We start from the raw sequence: 23,272 nt of genomic DNA on the forward strand, positions 1-23,272 counted from the left end.
CCTATCCTTTCCTATGTAAAAATACACAAGTTTTGTAAAGAATACTAGCTCCTGCCAATCAACGAAAAGATGGTAGAACACGAATATCCCCCTTGTAAATCACTCCTGGATTAGTGAACCAGTCAGGGAAGAGATGACAGTGGATTGAGCTGGACCTCATTAGGCTGATTCTGACTTCATGACCATCCTGTGGATTGTCTCATGCCAGGAACTCTAAAACATGCTGTCCCCACCACTCTTTTGCCACCAAGGTCCACGAACCAGATCTTGCTGACAAATGCCCTGGCTGGGCCCCTTCTGACCACACCTGGAGGACTCTCCCCAAATCCTACTCCGTCACGGCGCTCTTCCACCTGCCACTGGCCAGGGAGGCATTTACTCCAAGGCTGACACTCTGTGTGCCCAGCTCTGGGAGTGACACGTCTCCCTCAAGTGAAGAAAAGGATCTGAGTTCAGAGCCTGTGGGCTGCAGCCATTAGGACAAGGCCTGGGGTTTGCTGTCAGAGAGAAGAGAACCTGTGGTGGGTGTGGGTCCCAGGGTTCAAGAAGCCCCCGTGATTCCTGGATAGAATCCCAGAAGACGATGCAGGACGGAGGAGGGATGCTTGGGTGTGATTGTCCTTGGGAATGTCCATAGGGAGGCGGATCTGCCATTGCTAATGCCTTCAACAGTGTTGTTCATTCATCGATTCATCCTGTCTCAGGGAGTGCTGTCTACATCCTTCCAGTCCCTAGTCTCCCGTCTGGAGCAAACAGACAGCGTCAGAAGAACATTTACATTTCATTTGCAATGTATGCGTACAGGGCATGCAATGTGCTGGATGTTGCAAGAGTTTTGAAACATTAACTCCTTTAGCACTCTCCATATCCTCACAAATTAGCTACGCTTATCCTTCTTGCCAACAACAGATGAAGAAACTGAGGCACCAATGAGGTAAGAACTTTGCCCTCTACCAATATCTAGGAAGTGATTGAGGTGGAATTTGAACATAAGTTGTGGCTCCATATTCTCTGCTCTTAACCATGTTCTTTGCTCCCTATGACTTCACACCATGAAGACGTTGGCTCAGTGTATCCATTTTCTTGTTACACCCGGTAGCCCCACTCTTTGATCTCTGTCTGAAAAAGATGCTATTCGCATCAAAACTGTTGCACGTACACAACCAAAATGACTTCTCCCCATATCCCATGTCCTGGAAAATACATAGAGAACATTTCAAAACATTTCTTGCCCAGTCTGGGAGTGCTTCTGGGAAATCCCACTGTTCCTGTAAGAAGCCAAGGGCAGGCTGGGAGCTGTGTCTTAGGGGAAAGGTGAGATCAGGAGATACTATGGGGTTACAAAATGGATGGGGGACCTCAGCAGGAATTGACTTCAGGATCTGGTGGTGTTTCAAGATGGGTGCTAATTTTCTGGCTTTGGGTGTAGGGGCTGGTGCCGCATTCCAGGGAGAGGCCAGTCTCCCTGAGTTCTTGGGGAAACCAGACCCTTGAAAGCAAGGGAATGAGAATTTCCTTTCACAATGGACTTGGGAGGGGAAACATTCAGCCCAGAAGACACAGTCATGATCCTGAGGAAACCAGAAGAAGCTGCCTCCTCGTCCGCCAAGCAGAAAGCCCTCCTTCATGGACTCACTTTATCCAGATGAGACCAAGAAGGAGGACATCATGAGATGCCCTTGCAAGTGGGAGACCTGTGACAGTGGAGCCTGTGCCTGGGAGGCTCTGAAAGGCATCATAGGGGTGACATTTGCTGTGAGCAGGGTGCGAGATGAGAGGCACACCTGCCTGTGTCTGGGAACAGTTTGAGTGTCAGGGAGAAGGCACCGCTGGCGCAGAGGCTCACAGGAAGAAGTGGGTCTGACCAGACAATGTCCGAAAGAGGGCAGTGGAGCTGGAAGGAGCCTGAGAAGAGAGAGGAGGATAGATGGGGACAGGCAGGGCCAGAGGGCAGGAACTGGCAGACTGTGCTTTTCCCGTCGCTCTCTGATGACACTGCTCTAAGACATTGCACCTAGAAAATACAAATCCTTAACATCTCACAAATTCTGTGTGCCAGGAATGGGGCACAGCTTAGCTGGGTGCCTCCGCCTCAAGGTCTCTGTGAAGCAGGGGCTGCGGCTATATTGCGGCTCGACTTGTGGAGGGTTTGCTCCCAAGTTCACTCACATGCATGTTGACGGGGTTTGTTTGGACTGAAAGTCTGAGTTCCTGCCTGTCTGTTGGCCGATCATTCCCTCCGTTGTCTCCTATGGAACATCTTCATAGGACAACCGAAAGCATGCACACTTGCTCCCCCAGTTCCAGAGATATAAGATGCAGAGGGAGAGAGACAGATGGAAACAGAAGGAGGGAAAGAGGGAGGGGACTAAAGCCAATGAGTAAGAAGGAAGGGCCAGGCTTTTTGTTCTTAACCCTGGGTTGCAGGCCATCCCATCACCTTGGCTGCATTCTATTCAGAAGGCAGTTCCTGAGCACTGTGTGTTCCACAAGGACGCGCACAGCAGAAGACAGTGAGCACCAGGAGCCATAGTGGAGGCTGCCCACTACATAGGCCGAAACGAGGCATTTGGGTCTGATTCTGTCAAACAGGAGACCGTGCAAGGTTTCATGCCAGTGAATGGAAGTATCTGAATTTCCCCTAATTTCCACCTCTTAAAGGTGCAGACCTGGAAATGAGGCCCAGAGGGGCAGTGACTTTCTCAAGGTCACAGAGCTGGAACCCAGTCCTGTTTTGAGGGGTACTCCACACTACATCCCACCCCTTCTTGTCATTCTTTCATCTCTAAGTGTGTGCATCAGACACATGGAAACCAGACCACAGGTGTTGTCGCTATTGTCTGTTCTACACTTGAGGATGTCCCAAGGGAGATATTTCTGGCCTCGTCCCCATCGTGCAGGTTGGGTGATTGAGGAGGCCCTGGGAGGCCCATTGGCATTTCCAGGAGACAGAGCTTGTAGGAAAAAAGAGGTCAGAACTCAGCTGCATGTCCTCAAGCTGGAACCCTGGTTCCGTCTCAAGGTCCTGTGTTGGGATCTGTGCTGGCTATTTGTGTACAGTTCTGGAGGTGACATGGGCAAGGAGGGTGAGCAGTCAAGATCCCAGAGAGGTTTTCGGTGGGTGTGATTGAAGAAGGCGCCCAGGTAAGGGAAACTTGAGCAAGTGACCTCACTTCCTTGGAGACAGACCCCAACAGAACTTAGCACACTGGTCTCCAGGCGCCCACATTCTAGACATAGCATCCTATCGAGCCCACTTGAGTGGTGACACTGAAGACAAGAGGATGTTCTCCTGCTGTCTCCCGAGTTGTGGAGGCTCTGGCTTCAGGAAAGCCAAGAAAAAGAGCCTTTTCAGTCACTATAGACACTGGCTTTGCCCTCACCAGCACCGCCTCTGTCCAATTGGTAGGAGGAGCACTCAGGTAACACAGGGAAAGCCAACAGGGTTAGGCCACAACTGGATGCCACCCGCACAACAATTTGAGCCTCCTTGTGTGTCGGAGGGGAGTGAGAGAGGGACGGCGGTGCTGAGCGGGGACCCACCCTGGGCAGGAGCCATTTGCTCGGTGTTGGAAGCCTGGCAGTGTGTCGTGTTCCCCAGCCTAGGTAGTGGCTAGCAGGTCGGGAGAGTGGGTGCTGGGAACCAAGCTCCTCTACCCATAGGTTAGTCCCGAGCCCTCCAGGTGTCATCTCATTCCCTCCCTGGCTAGAGGTCTATGCAGATGCTGCTCGGTACCTCACCTGTGCTGGGGTTTCCTCCTGTGGCCAAGTCGAGGCAGGCCCCTCAGACCTCCCGGCCCGGCTCTCGGGCACTGTCTTTGCAGAGCTGCACGCAGGAGGGGGTGGAAGAGCTGACGGATGGCTTCGGGTACTCCATCTCCCTGGACAGGGACCAGCTGCACCGCGCCACCATCAATAACCAGGGCTGCTCTGAGGTGAGAGTGGGCACGGAGGGGTCTTCCCACCCAGGCCCCTGAGATGACCAGGGCAGGCCCAGAATCCAACCTCAAACTGCCGTTCTCCTGGGACCCTAACAGGGCTGTCCCCCATGAGTGTCCCACAGTCCCATTCCCAAAGGAATCTGGACTTCCGCTCCTCCCCACCAGCTGCATAGGAGGGTAGGAGGGCACTCTTTGCATTTTCCTAGGAAGATTAGAGAAAACGTTGATGTCGTTGTCACTTCCCAATAGGCCCTGAGTATCTTTGAATTTTGCCTTTTTTGGAAAATGAAACCTCGATAACAAGGGTCTCCAAACTCCCTTTAATGTAAAAGAAATAACCATCAGCGTGTTTGAAAGTCAAAGGGATTCTCAGAACGTGTCACTGCCCTGTACACTGTTTCCAGACCTGGGAGGGGTGAGGTGGCCGCATAACATTTCCCTCCGGGTCAGGGTCCGATGAAGCCTCAGGCAGTTAGAGGGGATGTCCCTCAGCCCTCACTTTGGGCGGTTCTCAGTTCTGAGCCACAGGACCTAGAGAAGCCACTTGGCATGCCAAAGCCTCTGTTCTCCTCTCTAGAGAGGGGTGTCTGTTGGGTGTTCACTGGGCTGGTGCTCTTCACAGAGGGAGCTCTGTTGTCCCTCAGCGAGCAAATGGCCTTGAGGGAGATCAATGTGGAGTCCTTCGCAGGACGAAAGTCAGATTGTACTTTGAGAGCGCAGAACTTTGCTGAGTTGGGACCCCTGTCTCTCCTGTCGCAGATGTCTGGGAGGGGCTAGGAGTTCCTGGGTCAGCTGCAGACCCCGATGACGCTGGTGGTTCGCAGTGGTGACCCTGACTCTGTGTCCCTCCTCGTCCCACCCAGAGTGAAGATGAGTCCACTCTGTCTGTCACTGAGGCCTGCAGGATGCGTGCCCTCCAGGCAGGCATGATGCAGAGGCTCTCAGAGACTGTGCTGCCAGCCTTCCCCAGCAGAGTCCTCTGCAGCGTCATCACCTCCCTCTGCAGCTACTCAGGCTCCAGCACAGCCCACCAGGTGCTGGACCAGCTGTTTCCCAGGTGACTGCCCGCCTCCTCCTCAGCACAGTGGTGACTCTGCCCACTGCCAGCTGTGTGTCTTGCCTTGGGAATGTCACCACATCTCTCTGAGCCTGAGTTGGCTCCTCTGAAACGTGGGGTGGGAGAGGATGAACTTGCTAGGCTTCTCCCAGGGATGAATGGGATCAGCCCTCCAGGTGCTGCCCTGGTGCCCGGCTCTGCAGAGAGGGTGGTGGGCCATGCTGTGGTTGCTGGTGGTGATTATTTCTCTGTCCCCCACGGAAAGTAGTCTTCCTCTCCCTTCACTGGCTTGTGGCTTTTTGAGTTTGGAAAAGCACCTGGAGAGCACCCTGTCAAGGAGTTTGAGATGCCATCCAGCTGGGCCTGGTGCTTGTCCTTGGTGTAGCCAATTAGGGATCTCTAGGGCCACAGAGGGGCCACAGGCCCACTCAGACACCCGGGGTGGTTCTGGTTGGAGGTCATTCAACAATGTCTATGAAGGACCTACTCTGAGCAGGACTTCTGGACACACTAAGTGTCACTCAGTGACTGAAGCAGACAGCCTCCCTGGCCCTCCCCTCTAATCTGAGAGTCACACAGTCACACTTGACATCATTCACAGGTCCCATCTACCCTCCATCCCGGGCGATGCCCTCATCCCCTTTGGGACACACGGAGGCAGCTTGGCCCATTGCGTGCGGGATGCTGGAGGACAGGACCACCTCCCAAAGTGAGTGGTCTTTGGGTCGAGAAGGACGGCCTCCTGTCTCTAGCAAACAGGGTGCGGGGAGAGGATGGAGGCTGTGGCCGGGTCAGGCCTGGGAGAACCCTGCATCTCACCCATCTTGTGATTCCCATGGGAGGGCTGAGTTCTGGTGGCTTCCACTCCGGCAGGACTGGACTCAAAGAGAGCTGTGCATGGGTCCCAGGCCCCTTGAGAATTGGAAGGGAGGCTGGGCTGCGTTGTCCCCTAGAGACCCACTCCCAGCAGAGTCCCAGCCCCTCCTGCCTCCCTTTCTCCACATCCACACCTTGTGAGCACCACCGCCAGGTCCATAGTAGGAGGTGTGTGAGCAAGCTGCTCCCAAATCTGCTGGAGTCTTCATTCCAGTGGCCCACATTCATGCAGGGCTTGGGTGGGCTGTGTCCAGACCCTTGGGGAGGAGAGTATCGGTGGGAACAAGAGACTCTCACAGACTCTGTGTTCAGCCTGCTGGATGAGCAGACCTGCCACAGCCAGGACAGCCAGCCAGGGCTCAGGGCTGGGATGGGGCCCTCCTCTGGAGGGGGAGGGTCTGGCACAGGGGCGCAGATGCTAACAAGAGTGCCTTGGGAGGGCGGTGTTTAAGGAAAGGCCAGGCCACTGACTCTCTGGCCCATCTGCCTCCACGCAGTGCTATCTATTTCCTGCTGGGAACCTGGCTGGGCCAAGGGCAGGATTGCAGGGAGCCCCTGCGGTTTCCCTCTTGGACCCTGCAGCTGGCCACTCTGAACGTCAGCTCTGGTGGCTCCCACGCGGAGGGCCATGCCTACCTTCTGCCAGGCCACCTGGAGCATCTCAAGGCCATTGAGGCCGAACGGAGAGGTGAGGGGACTGGAGTCTGGGAAGACTGTCTGTGTTGAGGTTCATGGGCTAGCGTTCCCTTAGAGGCAGTGGAGCCCTTCCTATCTTTGGAAAGGCACAGAAACCGTCAGGTGTGTGGGTGAAACTTTCTCTTTATCCTGCTCCAGAGCCAGTTCCAAAGCTCCTGCCACTTCCAGAGCCAGAGCCAGTGCCATCCCCCGGGCTGGAGCCAGCTGCACCTCCAGTCTCACCACGTGTGGTAGAGCTGGAGCCAGCAGCCCCTGAGTCGGCCACTCCAGGACCAGAGCAAGGGCCATCATTAAAGGCAGCTTCAGAGCCCAGCTGCCCCTGGGCCGTGACCACCGAGGACCAGCTGCGGGAGGAGAAGCCGAACATCTTGGACTTCCCTCCCCAGCTGGTGGCAGAGCAGCTGACGAGGATGGCTGCGGTGAGCAGAGGAGCTCACTTGGTGGGTGGCCCCTGCCTTCCCGGTGCCATGAGCCGCCCCACACCTGCCATTCCCTGCTAGGGATTCCGATGATCTGGGTCCAAATCCCTGCTCCCTCCCTTATCAACACTGTGACCTGGGCAGCTTTCTTTCTCCCCAAGCCTTCGCTGTCCCCTAGCGAACAGGGGACGGTAGAGACGGACACTCAGCACCTGCTGTACAGGGTGGCTGTGCCGATGAATGAGGTGGGAGAGAGTGGAAGGTGGGCAGAGTCTGGCCCTTTGGTGGGGGATGGGCACTCACTGAAGTGCTGCCAGGTCCTTGGGTGGATCCCCCATCTGCGCAGGTGGCCCGGACAGCCTCAGCACTTATCAGGAAGGTGATGTGTATTGACTCCAGTGGAGACAGTCAAACAAAGCTGGGGGTTGTCCCTGCCTCGGGGGGAATGTGCATGGGAATGGGGAGTGGGACATGAGGGGCACTGGGATGGGTGGATGATGGCCCTTCTGGTGGGCATGTGTGGGCTGCCTTCTGGAGCTTGGAGGAAGTGAGACAGGGCTGGGAGCAAATGTCCCCTCCCTTCCCCACAGTCCTGAGTCCGGGGTCATCCTGGACTGGGTGCATTCAGTGGACACAGACAAAACCCAGGGACTCCCACAAGCCTCAGGCCACATGCTCTGCTTCCTGAGCTCCAGTTCTGATCTCACCCTGCCTGGGCCTATGGGGGACTGTGGACGCCGAGCTGGGCTGCGGCAGGACCGGGTGACACTCCGAATCTTCTGCAGGAGCTGTTCAAGACGTTGGTGCCCGCCCACTGCCTCGGCTCCATCTGGTCCGAGCGCGACAACAGGGAACGAGAGTACCTGGCACCCACCGTCCGTGACACTGTGATGCACGACAACGCCGTGGCCAATTGCATCCTCGTCACCTGCCTTGGGGACGCGAGCATGACAGCGCAGGACAGGGCCAGGGTGGTTGAGGTGTGGATCAGGGTGGCTGAGGTAAGCCTTGGCACGCCCCGTCTGGATGCGTGAGAATTGCCTCTTGTTTCTCAGCTCTCAGGATTGAAGTCTGGGGTCTTAGTCCCTGGACTGTCCCTTGACCCTCATGCCAGGGCCACGTTGACCTTGACTTGAGGTCCCAGTGGGGACAAGCTCACTTCCTCCCTTGTGCTGAGCTACAAATCCTTGTGCCTGGCAGTGTTACTCGTCGGGTGGCAGGTGTGCCCTCCCTGGCTTCCCTGGACATGTGTCTCCTCCAGGACAGGGGAAGTCCATGAGGGGACAGAAACCAGAGGCAGCAGAGCTTCAGCTCCCCCTCACGGCTCCATCTCTTCGCTTCCCCAGGAGTGCCGAGGCCTCGGGAACTTCTGTTCCCTCCACACAATCCTTTCTGCCCTGCAGAGCCCTGCCATTGCCCGTCTCCAAGACACCTGGGGACAAGTTTCCAGGTGGGTAGTGGGTGGTCTGCTCTCCAGCCAAGCACCATGAGGGTGAGGTGGCCCAGGCAGCCTGATTTGGGCCGGCATGTCCCCCAAAGTCAGCTGAGACCACCTGGGAGACAGCGAACGCCGGGCACAGGGACTGACCTGGGTGCTGGGTCTCTGAGTCTCTCAGCGCCCTTAGGCCAGCAGTTCCGTCCCAGGGATTCATTTCCTTCCAGACCAGATCCTGGCTTGAGCCCAGGTGGAGATTGTCAGGTGTTTCCTTTGCAGCAACAGAAGCCTCTATGCAGCTGAAACCAACACTGTTCCAAAGAGATCTGTTTGGGACATCTGGGAATGGAGGCCCCAAGGGACAAGAGGAGAGGCCCCTCCGCAGTCCCATGGGGACCTTAGAGCTCAGAACACCCCAGCGAAATCCCTCATCCAGGCCCCAGGCAGTTTGGATCTGCTGGGTTCTCAAACAAATGGGACTTGCCATCAAGCATCCCACAGTTTTTCTTTCTTTCTTTCCCCACCCCGCAGGGAGAGTTCTCGAACCTGGAAGAAGTGGGTCAGGAGAGAGAAACGCGTGAGCAGGGAGCTGCTGGTGCAGGTAACCTGGAGGCTGGAGATCTGGAAGGAGGCCAGAAGGAGGGGGGAGGGGAGCATCCCGAGGGGATCCTAGGAGGTGAGACTATGGCAAGGCTCGGCCCAGGCTGGGGGTCAGAGAGCCCCGTGAGGGTGGGGCAGGCCGGGGCCACTCGGCCAGGTCCCCCAAGACACCCTGCCCTCCCCCTCCCTGTCTGTTCAGCTGGGGTCTGGACGCACCCCTGGAGTCCAGAGGTCGGGGCCTTGGTCAGATTTGGAGCCAGGGCTGGGATGAAGGCAGCGGGGACAGGGCCTGTAGCTGGCACGGGGAGCAGCCTCTCCCAGTGGGTCCTTGAGCCAGTCGCTGCCCCTCTGGGGGCCTCCGTCTCCTCCTCTGGGAAGTGGAGGGAAATGATCAGCGGTGCAGGCCTCCCAGCGGGGTGCTACCATCCAAGGGAGGACAGGAACGGGAGGAGATTGGTGCCGGCTCCTCCTCGAGAGGTGAGGGCAGAGCAGTGATGACACGCAGATGACTCTGAGTCCTCAGGAGACTCCTGGAAGCAGGTGACGTTCTCCTCACACTTTTCAGCTGAGGAAAGAGGGCCAGGGAGGCCTGGGCAGGCCCAAGGTCACACAGGACTGAGTCCTGGAGCTGGGACTGGTCTAGAATCAGAGCACCCTGGAGGTGGGAGCAGCAGAGGCAGCAGGGGACCGGAGCCGATGGCCAGGGTCTGAGATCAGGGGCCTTGGGGGACATGCGGAGGGGAGTATGGGCGCACTGACCCTGTCCTCGGCCCCGACAGGAGGCCACCTCCGTGTTAAAGACTGCAGAGAGGGCCCGCCAGGGAGCCCAGGAGAGGCAGCGGCAGCAGGTGAGGGTGACTGTGGGGGAGGGGCCCAGGAGTCAGAGGAGAGGGGGCTCCCCCTCCCAGCTGGAGACCTCCCTCAGGAGAGGGGCCTTCCTCCTCAGGCGAATCTGCTGTGGCTGCCAAGCATGACGGGCCTGCAGTGGCAGTGAGCAGGAGGAGGCCTGGAAGGGCTGGCAGCAGGGCAGATTTGGGGTGGGGAAGGGCAGGGGCCACTGCCCCTGGGAGGGGCCAACAGCCAGCCCTGGGACTTGACTGATGGAGTTTGGTGTTCCTGGAGGGGAGCGGGGGAGGGAATTGTGTGTGTTGGGGTATCCCGAGGATCCTAGGCTGCTCTGTGTGGGAGCGTGGGGTGGGCAGGAGGCTGGGCTGAGGGGTTTCAGGGGAAGGTTCATGGGGGCACCTGAGAGCGGGAGCTCATCACCATGCCCATCCCGATGGCGGCACAGGGTGTCATCCCCTCCCTGGTGACGATCTTCCGTTCCCTGGAGCTGCTGGACGCTACGATGGAGGATTATGTGGAGGTGAGTGAGCCTGGAGGTGGGTCCGGGGGCTCAGGCTCCTGAGGGTGGGGAGGAGAGAGTCCTGTCCTGAGCCCTGAGCTCTCTGCATTTGGCAAAGGTCCTCTCAGCAGGGCCTCCAGCCTCGTGTGGGAGTTGGGGTGTCAGGCCCATCTCCCCAGTGGGTGATGCAGGCTCTGCATAAGCCACCGTCCAGGTTCCCTGGGCTGCTGAGGCTCAGAGCTGCCTGACTGTGTGGCCGCAGGAGGTGGTGTCTGAGCTGGACTCAGCCTCTCCCTCTGACCCTGCCAGTGAGGGAAGAGAAGTCGGGCCCCTCCCAGTCAGGAAGCACATCAGAGGCTGAGCTGTCCCTTCCTGCCTGAGGCCTGAGTCTCCCCACGTGTCATCAGAGAGGGTTGGGTCACAAGGTCTGTTGCCTCAGTTGCTCTGCGCCCCCTGCTCTGGAGCCCAGAGACTGGCCCAGGTCCAAGTCCGGGCTCTGGATGGGCCTGCCCACTGGCAGTAGTGCAACATTGCAAGAGGTGTGGACGGGGGCTAGTGCTGGCCCAAGGGGGCTGTTTCTCATGGACTGCGGCTGTCTGCTTTCCAGGGCAATGTGCTCAACTGTCGGAAATGGAATGAGGTAAGCGGCTGCGGCCTCCCGGTGGGGAGGGTGGGGGTTGGAAATCAGAGACCCCCCGTCAGTGGGCAGGACCCCCTCTGGCCCAATCCCCAGGGTGGAACCTTTATTTGCACAGTTCGATATACAGAGCTAGGGATCCTATGGCATTGGCGGGTGGGGGAAGGGCTGGCATCAAAGACTCCTTCCTGGAGGAGGAGCTATTTTGGGCCAAGTGTGAGAGCAGGCAAGCCCTGACTGGAATCGCAGGGAGGGAGGGTTCCCAAGTGGGCAAAGGCCCCAGACTGGCCCCTTGCCCCCTTCCTCACCCCCTCCACGAGCCCTGCAGGGTCCCCCACTCAGGCCCTGTGGGCATCCTGTGCTTGCTCTGTCCTAGCAATTCAAACTGATGGACGAGATCGAGCTGCTCCAGGAGGCTGCAAATCTGTACACCGTGCAGCCCGACGAGCACTTTGGGGCCTGGTTCCAGGCCGTGGAGCCCCTGAGCAAGGAGGAGAGGTGAGTCGGGTCAGGAGTTGGGGGAGGGCAGGGCAGCCTCTCTCTGCTGACCAGCTCCAGAGCCCATGGCCGTTGCTCCATGGTCAGCCCCTGATCTGATTGCATGGCGACCCCTGCGGCCCTTCGACCCCAGCTGCTGGCAGGCTCCAGGATGCACATGTGATGTGTGGCTCCTGAGAGCTCCCAGCTCCGCTCTGTCCTGTAGCTACAGCCTGTCCTGCCAGCTGGAGCCCCGATACCACTGGGTCAGAAAGATTCGACTCTTCTTCAAAGGCAAGAAGAACCGCTCAGGCCAGAGTGAGTGTCCAGACCGGCAGTGGCTGAAACCATGGGCTCAGGAAACATTCAGGCTGAGCGTGGGCCTGGGGAGGCAGACAGCTGGCCCTGGGTTCCAGCTCCACTGCTGAGCAGTCCCGTCCTGGGCGATTGCACTCACGTTTCTGGGACTGGTTTCCTCCTCTGTGAAGTGGGTGACGCTAAATATCAGCCCCTGTGTCAGGGACAGATGGGGTGCTCTTGGCTGACTGAGCACTGAGCACAGGGCTGGAGCACAGAGCGCAGTGGGGGCCGGGATGGGGTGTGCACTGTGGTTCCAGGGCAGGCCGCTCAGGAAATGCCTCTCTTTCTCCAGACACCAGACCCCCAACCAAGGGCCCAGTGGTGGTGGTCGATGACCCTCCTGAGACCAGCTGAGCTACAGCGGGGACACAGCGTTGACACTCAGGGTGCACAGGGCCACCTCCCCTGATTCTGATGAGGAGAACTTTGTGATCCGTTTCTTGGGGTTCCCTGTTGGCCACGAGGGAAGGCACCAACCCCTCTTCCCCCTCCCCCCTTTTGCCCAGCACCTATTTCCCTATTTGGCGGGGCCATATTTTGTTGTCAATGGTAAATGCTCCGTTTGAGTATTATATTAAATTGTTGCTTCTTTCTAATCCTGGGAGTGGAGGTGTGAGTCTTTCGCTCGCAGCGCTCATGGAAACCAGATCCAGAAACTCACATTCCTCCTCGAATTTAGAAATCTCCCAGAGTGAGCGGCTCAGTTTATGTGGAGAAGGGAGAAGTGCCAGTCCCCTCCCTGGCTACTGAAGGACGTGCCCAAGTGCCCCTCCCGCCGAGGACAGGATCATTGCAGTGTGGTTCACCCTGTCCAGGAGCAGAGATGGCCCCTCCGACCTCTTGGGACTAAGCGGTTGGAGGTGTTTTCTCAGGCAGAGCCACAACCACTAAGCTGGGCGTGTCTGTCAAACTAGCACGTGCCTGTCCCTAGCACACGTCCTGCCCAGGACAGTGGCTGCCTTTCGACACTCTGCCAGAAGAGGGAACATTTTCCCGGTTTCTCTTGCACACAGATTAGGACCTTGTTTTCTGATTCAGTCTCCGCAATGGCTTCAGCTCTAAGTGGGGAAAATACCGTCAAAAGCTCAAAACGTGCACATAGAGAGGACGAGGCCAGAGGAAGGTCCTGTGGACATGGACCATGGGCAGGCAGGACTCTTCCTTCTCGGGCCCACTAGGGGCTCCCTGTTCACCTCTGACCTAGACTGGATCCCCCTGGGCTTCTGGTCCCTGACTCCGAATACCATTTCCTGCTTGTTGCCTATCCAATGGGAAAGCTGTGGGATGCAGCTTTTAGGGCCTCAGCCAGGTCTCCCTCCATAAACCTAGTGCTCCCTGTGAGCTAGGATTTTCAGCATCTCTGCACTTTTGCATACAATTGTATCTTGGGGCAGAAATTCCCTAGATGCCCCCAGCCTTTCTCATCATCATCCTGACCAGGAATGACCCTACAGTCCTCCTGCTGCCGAGGGTGACTTCTGCGCCTGTGTGCTTCCCAGGCCCGTGGTGTCGGACAGTCCCAAATTTACACAATCTGGAGTATTTTTAGTGATTTTCCTAAAGTCGTTGCTGTGCCTGAGCCCAGCAAGTGTGTAGCCCCTCGGCTGGCTGTGTTCTTTTCCACAGTCTTGTGCTGTGGTTCTGTCGTGGGGATGTGTGCCTTTCCTGTTGGGAGCTTTGAAAGAGGAAGCCTAAGAAGGGTGTGAGTTGGGGGTCCTGCGGGGAATGTCAGCAACCTGATGATCTGTGGATGTGCGTGGACACAGCCTTACCAAGGGAAATGCTGAAATGCTTCCCATCTGGGTGCTAAACAGACACTGCTCTGAGCTCAACAGGAGCACCGGGTCCAGAAGCAGGAGCGAAAGCGTGACCACCCACCCTTTGCAATGTCGTCCCTTGGAAAGAGCCTGAAAGACAAGGGCAGGGTGAAGCGCTTGGCACTTCTGAGTTATCCCCTCCTTCCTGGTGGCTGCAAGTGTCACTCAGACACAGGCAGGCTGGGCTCTGCCAGGGAGGCCGTCTCAGCACAGCGGGAAGCTGAGGATCAATCCTGGTCCCCGGCAGCCCAGGTCTTTGCTGATGCGGCACAGCCACCCAGCAAAGAGACTTGCCAGAGGAAGGTGGGGAAGGCTGTCCAGTCCCTCGGAGGAGAAAGAGTTGTGGCAGGTCCCAGGGCTAGCCCAGGGCTGGGATGAAGGCATGGGTGTCCCAAGAGAGTCTCCTCCGGGACTGGGGTGCTCCTGAGAGCCGACCCGGCAGGTAGCAATATTTAGTTTGTTGTGGGAGTACAGCTGTGGACACAGGAGGCACCATTCATCCCATCTTTGGGTTTCCAAATTGGAAGTAGGTTGTGGAAGTCCACGAGGAAAGAAATTAGCAAATCTGGATGAAATGTTTCTTGTTCAAGGCACACAGAAGTTACCAAAACTGGCTTCCTAGGAGCTGACTTAGGGGAAGAGAAAGTAACAATGTGAGTCCCTTGAAATGCCTCAGGTGAATATGGTCTTGGCAGGAAATGCTCAAAATGTTTGAGGAACTGTTAAGTTGGGTGCCATTTAAACTATTCCAGGTCTAAGGTGGGGATGGATGCTTGCATCTTGGCTTCCACTGCAAGTGAAAACAAGGCCACGTTGGGATTCAACTCAGTCTTTCCAAAGTGGTCGATGAGACGGCGTTTGTACTCCTCACTCACGGACCTCGAGAACATCTTGCCGTGTGGTCCATGCACAGATGCATCTTCCATTTATGGGAGCTAACAAAAAATCTGTCCAGTTGACAGCCATACCATCCAGCCTAATGCCGTCTCCCCCTACTCACAGTGCCCTGAACACCTGTCTTGCTGATTTGGACACAATTTGCCTCATCACAGTGAGGGAGCCATGCCAGGGGGTTCTAGAGCCCTGAGAACCATGTTCACACCCCCTCTATCTGCCAAGAAAGGAGCATCTCTGGACGGGTAACCTGAGTCCAGAACCCTGCCTTTCCCTAGGCTTGGTTTAGGATTTGTCCCTGAGTGGCATGACTCGCCCATTCTCCCGAATGCTGCCCCCTGGCTTAGGTGTGTCTGGAAGAATTACCAGCATAGACTGGCCTTTCTTTCACCCTTGAGGAGACCAACGAGGACGCCCCTCGACTCGCCAAGCTGCCCCTGGGTTTCGATGTCTAGCAGGCCTGTCCCTGTGATGCCAAGACCTTGGAGAGCACACTGTTCTGGCTCTCTGGAGGGAATCGGACTCTCCCTAACTACAAGCGCCCGACTACAGCAAATCCGTGGCCACTGTTACAGGAACAACTTCAGCACTGTCAGCCGAGGTCGGAACCCTTCTGGAGCTCTCCAGAAGCCCCCAGGTAAGAGGGTCTGAATGCTGGAGAGAGAGATTCTGGTCTTCCCCCATGCCTTTCTCTCAGCCAATCACAGGGAAAGGCAGAGCTCTACATAAGTCCTCCCAGGGACATCCTCCCATGGGGAGATTGTTAACTGGGTTGGGAAGGAAGACCACGGTGAAGGAGAAGTGCTGTTGAAACATTGAGACTCAGCCCAGACTCATGCTCAAGGCCAAGGCATCCACCCCACAGCTCCTGGGAATATTGGCTGAGGACAGCTCACAGCTCTGTCCCTCACAGGACATTCCCACAGTGTAGGGAAGCGCCTAATCCGAGGATGCAGCCCTCTCCAGGGACAGCCAGGGGCCCATGTCTGGCAGATAAGAGAGTAAGAAGCCTGGTTCCCTTGTCTCAATTTGGGACAACACCAAAGGGCCGTCCCAGCTCCAGAGATCCCTGAGGGTTGGCTGAGACCCAGTGGCAGCAGGCTTGGGCTTCAGCTTCTCCTGCGACCATCTCTGCTTTGCTACCTTCCCATAGGGATATCTCTCCAGAACACTTCCATACACTTTCCACATGCAATACTCCCCATCAGACTCAGAGTCTCTTGGCAGGGCCCTGATATGTGACAAGCAGCCGTCAGCAGACACGACTTCTGACCATAGCAACATGAGATTCAGGAAATTCTGCTTTGGGAGAATCACCTTTTAGACAATCTGAGAGGGTAGGTCATCGTAATCTTCAGGACAACCTTAGGTAATGCTCTGGTAAGAAATTAAATGCAATGATTAAGAAATCCATGACTCAAGATGTATTTCTCCTCAGATTTACATCAAACATTGGTCGCCGGGGTGAAGGGAACCCTGCTTCCCAAGTCTCGTTGGGCAAGGCTGATGGAGACCCCATGACCTTGTTGCTACACCATCTGAAACTCACGCCTTCTTCCATTGCCACTGAAGGACACAAAGAGCACCTGGGGCCTTACACACCCTCCTTTCTCCTTTGGCCTAAAAGTGATGCCTTGGGCAGAAGTAGCCACACATCCATTCGAAAACCAAGAGGGCTAGGAAACCTAGTCTTGTGTGTGCCAGAATGAAAGGAGAACTGGATGCAGTCTGCCACGCTCTTTCTCTACACCAAAGCAGACAGTCGCTCTCCCCGTCACATACAGTGTTCCCTCGCCCTGTTTCCCCAGGAGGACATCCGAAGACCCACTGAACTCAGGATCTCTAGAAGATCCTTAGGCTAACAGATCCAAGTGTTCAGTGGCCACACATGACAAACACTACAGAACTTTCAGGGTTGGATCAGAGTATCCCCTAAAGAAACTATCACCATCGATTGCAGTCAGCATCCCCCAGAAATGCTGGGGAGGGGGAAAACATGATTTCCCTAGTTGTCACGTCATAATATTCCAAATGGTAAGTTTTCTGCCAAAAGTCCCAGGGCATACAAAGAGACAAAGAAGGATGGCTCCTACCTAGGAAAAATCTAAGAACACATGGGGTCCCTGAGGAAGCCCTCAGGGGCGAGCACACAAAGCTTTCTCTAGTTGCTGTTCACATTCCTGTGTCGAGCCTCTGTCTTCCTAAGCAGCAATATGCTGAAAACCTCTGTTTCAGGGTCAAGACAGAGTCAGAGGCCGTGGATGCCGGAAATGGATTTGTCTCTTTTCTTCTGTCTTTGTCCGGGACTGTACCTACTGCCTCATCTCGATTTACAGGGAAAACCTGGGAAACCTACCCAAACAAGTGTGTTTTGGTTCCTGCAGGCAGAATACGGAAAATACTGCAGTTATTTTGGGTGACGAAACTCAACTTCGTGGAGCCACTTTCCACCTCAAGGTGAATTTTGCTTAGAAAAAATTAAACATAGAGTTATCAATGATCTAGCATGTTCATTTGAGATTTTCTGGCATGGAGGGCTGTGGCATCTGATCCGAAGGTCCGACTGTGGACCACATTTCCCAAAGGCCAAGGGGCAGAGACACGCAGCTTCTCTGTTTCCAGTAAAAAAAGACTCCATTTCCCAGCAGGCAGAGGGCGGGAGGGGCGCGGCTCCAGGCGTTTGTGAGCAGGCAGTTGGCCAGCCTGGGCTCCGCCCCCACGGGTCGTCCTGTTGGCCACGCCTCCTCACACGCTCTGCTCCCGAGCTGGCATAGCCTCTCCGCTCACACTGCTCCTCGCGCTCCTGCTGTCTCCCAACTCAGGGCGGCTCGACTGCCCCGCCCCTCTGTGGCCACGCCCCCTGCTCGGCCCGCCCCCCCCCCCCGCCCCGCCTCTCCGCTCTGCCTGTCACTCAGAGTTATGCTCTCGGGCCTTCCCCTGTGAGGCTGCAGGCTGCAGCCCCGGCTCCTCTGTCTCCGCGCCTCCCCCCTCGCCACGCCTCCTCACTAGCTCCGCCCCCCGCCCCTGAGCCAATGGGGAAGCCCCAGACATCCGCGTCAGGCGTGGCGGTGCCACCGTGTGGAGCCGGTGAAAGGGGCTGCAGGTTCAGACCGGCGTGAGGGGCGTGCCTGACGCGGAGAGCCGGCAAGCTGGGGCCTCGCGGGCGTCCGCGACGATCCGGTTCCCCTCAGCCCAGTGCGCCCGGGGGCTGTCCCGTCCAGGCCTCGTCCCTTCTGGGCGGGAGCGGCCGGTCCAACGCGCGCCGCGTCGGGCGCTCGGCCGGCGGAGGACGGTCTGTGCCGCCCTGGCCCGCGAGGCCCCCGGGGTCCGTGCGTCGCTTCCGCGGGGAGCCCGGGCGGGAGCGCTTTGACGGGGCTCCGCGGAGACGAGGAGGCCCTCGGAGGACGGCGGGCAGGGCCGCAGCGGGGCGGGAGGGCCGCTCCGAGGGGAGACGCGCCCTGAGCCCGGGCACGGGTCCCGGACAGCCTTCCGGGCGGCGGCGCGGCCCTGGCCCGCCGTGTCCGCTGAGGCCGGCGGGGCGCTGTCCTCGAGGGCCGGGGCGCGGGGCTCGCGGGCTGCACAGGGCTCCTCGGGGCCTCCGTCCCCTCCGTCCCCTCCGTCCCCGCTCCCCAGCGATGGCGGGGCCGTCCTGGCGGCTGTCTGAGGCTCAGAGAGGCAGCCTGCTGAGCTCCCCGCTCTCAGGGGCTCGAGGGAGGGACAGCCGGCTGAGTCCGGGCGGAGGGAGCGGGAGGCCGCCTGGTTCTCTCCCTGCCTCCCCGCGACTCACCTGGTTGTGCCTCGCCTGGTGTGGATGCCTCCCGTCTCCCCACAGCTCCCTGTCCTGGAACGACGGGGACGCCCTGCTTTCCTGTGGGAGGGCGGTGGGTTGGGGGACGGTCGAAGGGCCTCCTGAGTTCTTGTTCTTGTTCTCTGTTTTACTGGGATCGCCTGTCGAGGCTGAAATTCGCAAGCGTCGGAGGAAACACAGGGCAGCATTTCTTTGTAGGAGTTCAGAGCGACAGCCCCTTGCTTTTGAGGCCATGCTGAGCAGGATGGTTTGGGGAAGGATTTGGTCTATGATCATAAAGCAGTTGCAGAGGGAAGCAGAGGTATTTCCTGTCACCATTGGGTCCTGCTGGTGTTTATGCTGTTGCAACTGGCGTGTCGTGATTGGCATTAAGTTTCTGAGTAGATGAGGCGATGTTCCTCTGCTCCCTGGAGAAGGGAAGGTGTCTCGGGAGGTCGCTTAAAGGCTTTCTCTGCAGAAGGGGCCGCAGCTGGTGTTCTCTGCCTCGTGACGGTGCCGCTCAGATTCTGGGTCGGCACAGTGACCAAACTTTTGGACTTAATAACAGGTCACCATGTGAAGCACTCCTGTCACTTCAGCGCTAGCATCTGCGTGAATGATCTGCACGGATATTTACAGGGTAACGGCTTGCTGTTGTGTTCAGCGCTGCAGCAGTTGTTAAGCCAATGAGATGATGCAGGGCTGTGTCAAGCGTAGAACCTGGCTGACAGCAAGTGAGAAAGGGCCCGGGAGGGGCCATCTGACCTTCGTAGAGGCGTGACTTCCAACACGATGACTCGTCCACGGAGGAAAGTGGATTGGTGCTCTCAGGCTGTTCTGTGATGACATCTAGGTGAGCACGGCATTTTCACAAGTGCTGAGGGGACGTGTGATGGTGTGAGGGAGCCTTTTTGTTGGTAGTTACTTTGGGGGCATCACTAGGGAAAATAAGTTAGAGAGAATGTAGTAACACCAAGTCCTGCCAGTACAGACTGATTCTGGAAGGAAACTCGGGAATCAAGCTTCTTTCTCTGTTCTGTCTTTTCCAGTGTCTGTGCTTCATCACGGGGTCTTCATTCCTCAATAGTATTTCCGTCTTTCATGGTTTATTCTTTGTCTCCCATTTTGGGAATGTCTGTTTATCCTCCTTCAATAGTTTGTTTTTGCAGTCATTAAAAAATCTTTTTTTTCCCAGCAATTGATGTATGGTAGGCACTAAATCTTATTCTGGATGTTAAGTAATGACTAAGACACTGTTTATTCTCACAAGGCACTCATTGGCTAAACATGATGGGAGATGTAAAAAAATGTAATATCCAGAGGTGACATTGAACTCTGGTGAAGTCTATCCAAAGAGGTTGACTCTTCAGTGAGAGTCTAGTGAAAGCTTCACAGACAAGCTTGTGACTGCGCTCAGCCTTGAACAAGGTGTTGGAATTCTCCCAGGTGATCGAGAGGTGGGAGCACTCCAGGATGAGCTGGGAGAGGAGGACGTTTAGGGGGTAATTAGACTGGAAGGTGTGTGTATAAAATTGCAATACGACATTGTAATTGTAATGCAGATTATTCCTATTTGACCAATCCTGCATAGCAGAGGGTGGGAAATGAGCCTGGTCAGAGAGAACACAGTCAGGTTAAGAAAGAGCCTTATATTTTGGCCACAGGATTGTGGTTTGATTCTGAAATTAGTGGACGGTAAGTGCAGGTTTCCTGCGAGGGGACAGCCATGATCAGGTCTGCTCTGTGGAAAAGTCACCCAGGTCAATGTGAGGAACAGACTGTTGCTGCTTTCAAAGTGTGAGAGAGACTGAGGGACGGAAACAGCCCAGGAACCCTGGGAGTGGAAGGAGAGGAGCGGGTCTCTGAGGGGTGAAAAATAACGTATCCCAAAATTCCGATTAATTTTTCCATTAAGTAGTGAATTTTTACTAGAAACAATGCCAGAAATGTTATATTCATTATTTAAATCTCCCAGAAACTATGAATTTGGTATCATTATCCTATTTCATGAAGAATGTGACTGTAGTGACAGTGCTTGTGCAGGGCGCATAATGGAGCCTGGAGACATGTTCAGAACTCATGGTTTCCAGGTATTTTGCATTTCGCTAGTACTCTGATTTTTAATTCACTTTATTTTTTGAACAGTTGTACAGTTACAAAAACTTGCTGTGATAGTACAGAGAGTTTCCCTCAGCTCCGCTCGCAGTTTCTGCTCTTATGAACACATCCTGTCTGCTATCCTACACTACATTTAGTCCTTTCTGCCTAGCCTCCCCTGGCTGTGACAGGTTCTCGGGCTTTCCTTGTTCTTGAAGAACTTGGTAGTTTTAGGGAGTAATGGTCAGGTGTTTCGTAAAATGTTCTCCAACAGAATTTGTCTGTTTTATTCTCATGATTAGATTGGGATTATGGATTTGGGGCAAGAAGATCAGAGAGGTAAATTGCAATTTTCATCTCATCATTTCAAGGGTCCATGCTCTCCCTGTGACTTCCCCCCATTGATGTTAATGTTGGTCACCTGGCTGAGGCAGCATTTGTCAGATGTCTCCCCTGCGCAGTCACTCTGTCCCCTCTGTCCACACCGTGCCCTTTGTAGGGACTTTTGTCTGTGCAGCCCGTGCCTAAGAAGCGGAGAGTTAGCCTCGACCTCCTTTAGAGCAGAATGTCCGAGTGAATCATTGGTATTCTCCCGCACAGGAGATTTGTGTCTTTTCATTTCCTTATTATTCAGTTATTTACATTGGTACAGTATTGATATTCATACATTCTCCGGATTATAATCCAACAACTTTATTTATTTTGTTGCTCAGGTTGTTCCAGCTTTGGCGATTGAAAGCTCCTTCAGTTAGTCGATGTGTCCCTTTGGCGTCCCCCCAGCATTCTTGGCTTTTTTTGAGTAGCATTTCATGACTTTCTTATGTTGAATGACACTTTAGTCTCATTTTCTTACATTTCCTTCCCGAATCCTAGAATTGGTTATTTCTACAAGGAGCCCTGTTTCCTTTTGTTGGACTGTGGTATTAGAATTAAGACCTGGGTACCAGGTGTGTTTGCAGCTGTCAGGGCATTAGGTTCTTTCAGCGGACATAGCAGGGAAATATATCTGTGTGTAGTAGCCTGTGTGTATTCAAACACCTATAAATATATCTATACACAGCCTTCTGTGTCTATGTTCAGCTAAAGTAAGTTCACACTGATGTCTCCAACTCTATCACCACGTGGATCATTCTAGCCTCTTCTCCTTGCTTATCTGTAAACTCCTACTCCAAATAATAACCTTGTGCCCACTGTTCACTGTCCATTTACTTATCTGCTCATTTTCAGTCCACATGGATAGAAGTATCAGCATTGTTAACAATACCCCCCGGGTCACAACTTTATCAGCTACAATACAGTGCGTCTGCACAGTTTCTTTCATCTTCAGTTTTACAGACTCGACTCACTTCCCAAATTACATATTTCTGCACCTTTTCACCCACTCCCTTCATTCAGACTGTTTCATACATTTGTAATACAGTTAGATTTTTTCCACAGTTTTCATTCACTTCGGGAATTTTCTTGGACACATACGTGGCTTTTTGCTTGCACACATTGTTTCACTCTCTGTGCTGTAAAATTCAGAGTTTTGATAACTATCTAAGGTTTTGTCCATATTTACAGTATTATGCAGAAGAGTTTCACTGCACTAAAAAATCCCTTGTGCTTTATCCATTCGACTCTCCTTCCTCTTCCATGAAGACCGTGCTACTACTGACATTTTATTGTCTCTATACATTTGCCATTTCTAGAATGACATAAAATTGGTGTTCTACAATAGCCTCTTCAGATCGCTTCTTTCACTTAGAAATAAGCGTTAAAATTCATTCATGTCTTTTTGTGACTTAATGCTTTGTTTCCTTTTATCACTAAATAATAATAATGCATTTTATAGCCGTACCCCGGTTCTTTCTCCACTCACCTATTGAAGAACATCTTGGTCATTTCCAGTGCTTAGAAAGTATAAATAAAGCTACTATCTATATTAGCCCACAGGTGTTTTGTAAACCTATTTCCAAATTACTTGGGTAAATACCTAAGAATGCAGTTGCTGGATTGTGTGGTAAGACTATGCTCATCTTTGTAAGAAACTGCCAAACTGTCTTCTGATATGGCTGTACCATTTTGCTTTCCAGATCGCAATGAATGAGAGTTTGCTTTGCCCCACATCCTCACGTGCAGTTGGTATTGTCAGTTTCCTGCATTTATCAGTTCTAATAGGTGTGTAGAAGTGTCTCATTGAGGTTTTATTTGAAATTCCCGAATGACCTGTGGCGGTGGTTGTCTGTCCTCAGGCTCGTTTGCCATCTATATGTCTTCTTTGGTGAGGGATATATTCAGGTCTTTTGCCCATTTTTCAATAAGATTGTTTATTTTTTTGTTGTGGTTGACTTTTTTTTTTTGAAGATTTTATTTTTTCCTTTTTCTCCCCAAAGCCCCCCAGCACATAGTTGCATATTTCTCATTGTGGGTTCTTCTAGTTGTGGCACGTGGGACACTGCCTCAGCGTGGCTTGATGAGCAGTGCCATGTCTGCACCCAGGATTCGAACCAACGAAACACTGGGATGCCTGCAGCAGAGCGCGCGAACGTAACCACTCAGCCACGGGGCCAGCCCCCTGTTGTGGTTGACTTTTAAGAATTCTTTACATATATCTTGGACATATTTTCTTTATCATATATCTGTTTTGCGAATATCGTCTGCCAGTCTGTAATTTGTCCTTTGACTGATCGATTTTGCCTTCCACAAAGCAGGAGTTTTTAATTTAATAAAGTCTAGCTTGGGGCCAGCCCACTGGCACAGTGGTGAAGTTCACGCACTCCACTTCGGCAGCCTGGGGTTCACAGGTTCGGATCCTGGGTGTAGACCTACACACAGCTTGTCAAGCCATGCCG

The 23,272-nt window shown here is 54.6% G+C and overlaps 1 protein-coding gene across 1 annotated transcript; it reads left to right on the top strand.

Annotated features, from left to right (window-relative positions):
- The first annotated feature begins 10,265 nt into the window (after window positions 1–10,265).
- LOC138918482 (ral guanine nucleotide dissociation stimulator-like) lies at window positions 10,266–12,439 on the top strand. The gene is made up of 5 exons (XM_070240065.1): window positions 10,266–10,390; window positions 10,977–11,009; window positions 11,383–11,504; window positions 11,710–11,801; window positions 12,136–12,439. Exons 1-5 carry the CDS (start codon window positions 10,292–10,294, stop codon window positions 12,195–12,197), a joined length of 408 nt encoding a protein of 135 aa, XP_070096166.1. The 5' UTR covers window positions 10,266–10,291; the 3' UTR covers window positions 12,198–12,439.
- The last annotated feature ends 10,833 nt before the right edge of the window (window positions 12,440–23,272 follow it).

This window comes from Equus caballus, chromosome 17, assembly GCF_041296265.1.
Source record: "Equus caballus isolate H_3958 breed thoroughbred chromosome 17, TB-T2T, whole genome shotgun sequence".
NCBI lineage: Eukaryota > Metazoa > Chordata > Mammalia > Perissodactyla > Equidae > Equus > Equus caballus.

Coding starts and splice junctions, on each gene's coding strand:
- LOC138918482 (XM_070240065.1), top strand. CDS start 10,292: ATGCCCATCCCGATGGCGGCACAGGGTGTCATCCCCTCCCTGGTGACG. Junction 10,391..10,976: donor CGATGGAGGATTATGTGGAG/GTGAGTGAGCCT, acceptor TCTGCTTTCCAG/GGCAATGTGCTCAACTGTCG. Junction 11,505..11,709: donor CCCCTGAGCAAGGAGGAGAG/GTGAGTCGGGTC, acceptor TCTGTCCTGTAG/CTACAGCCTGTCCTGCCAGC.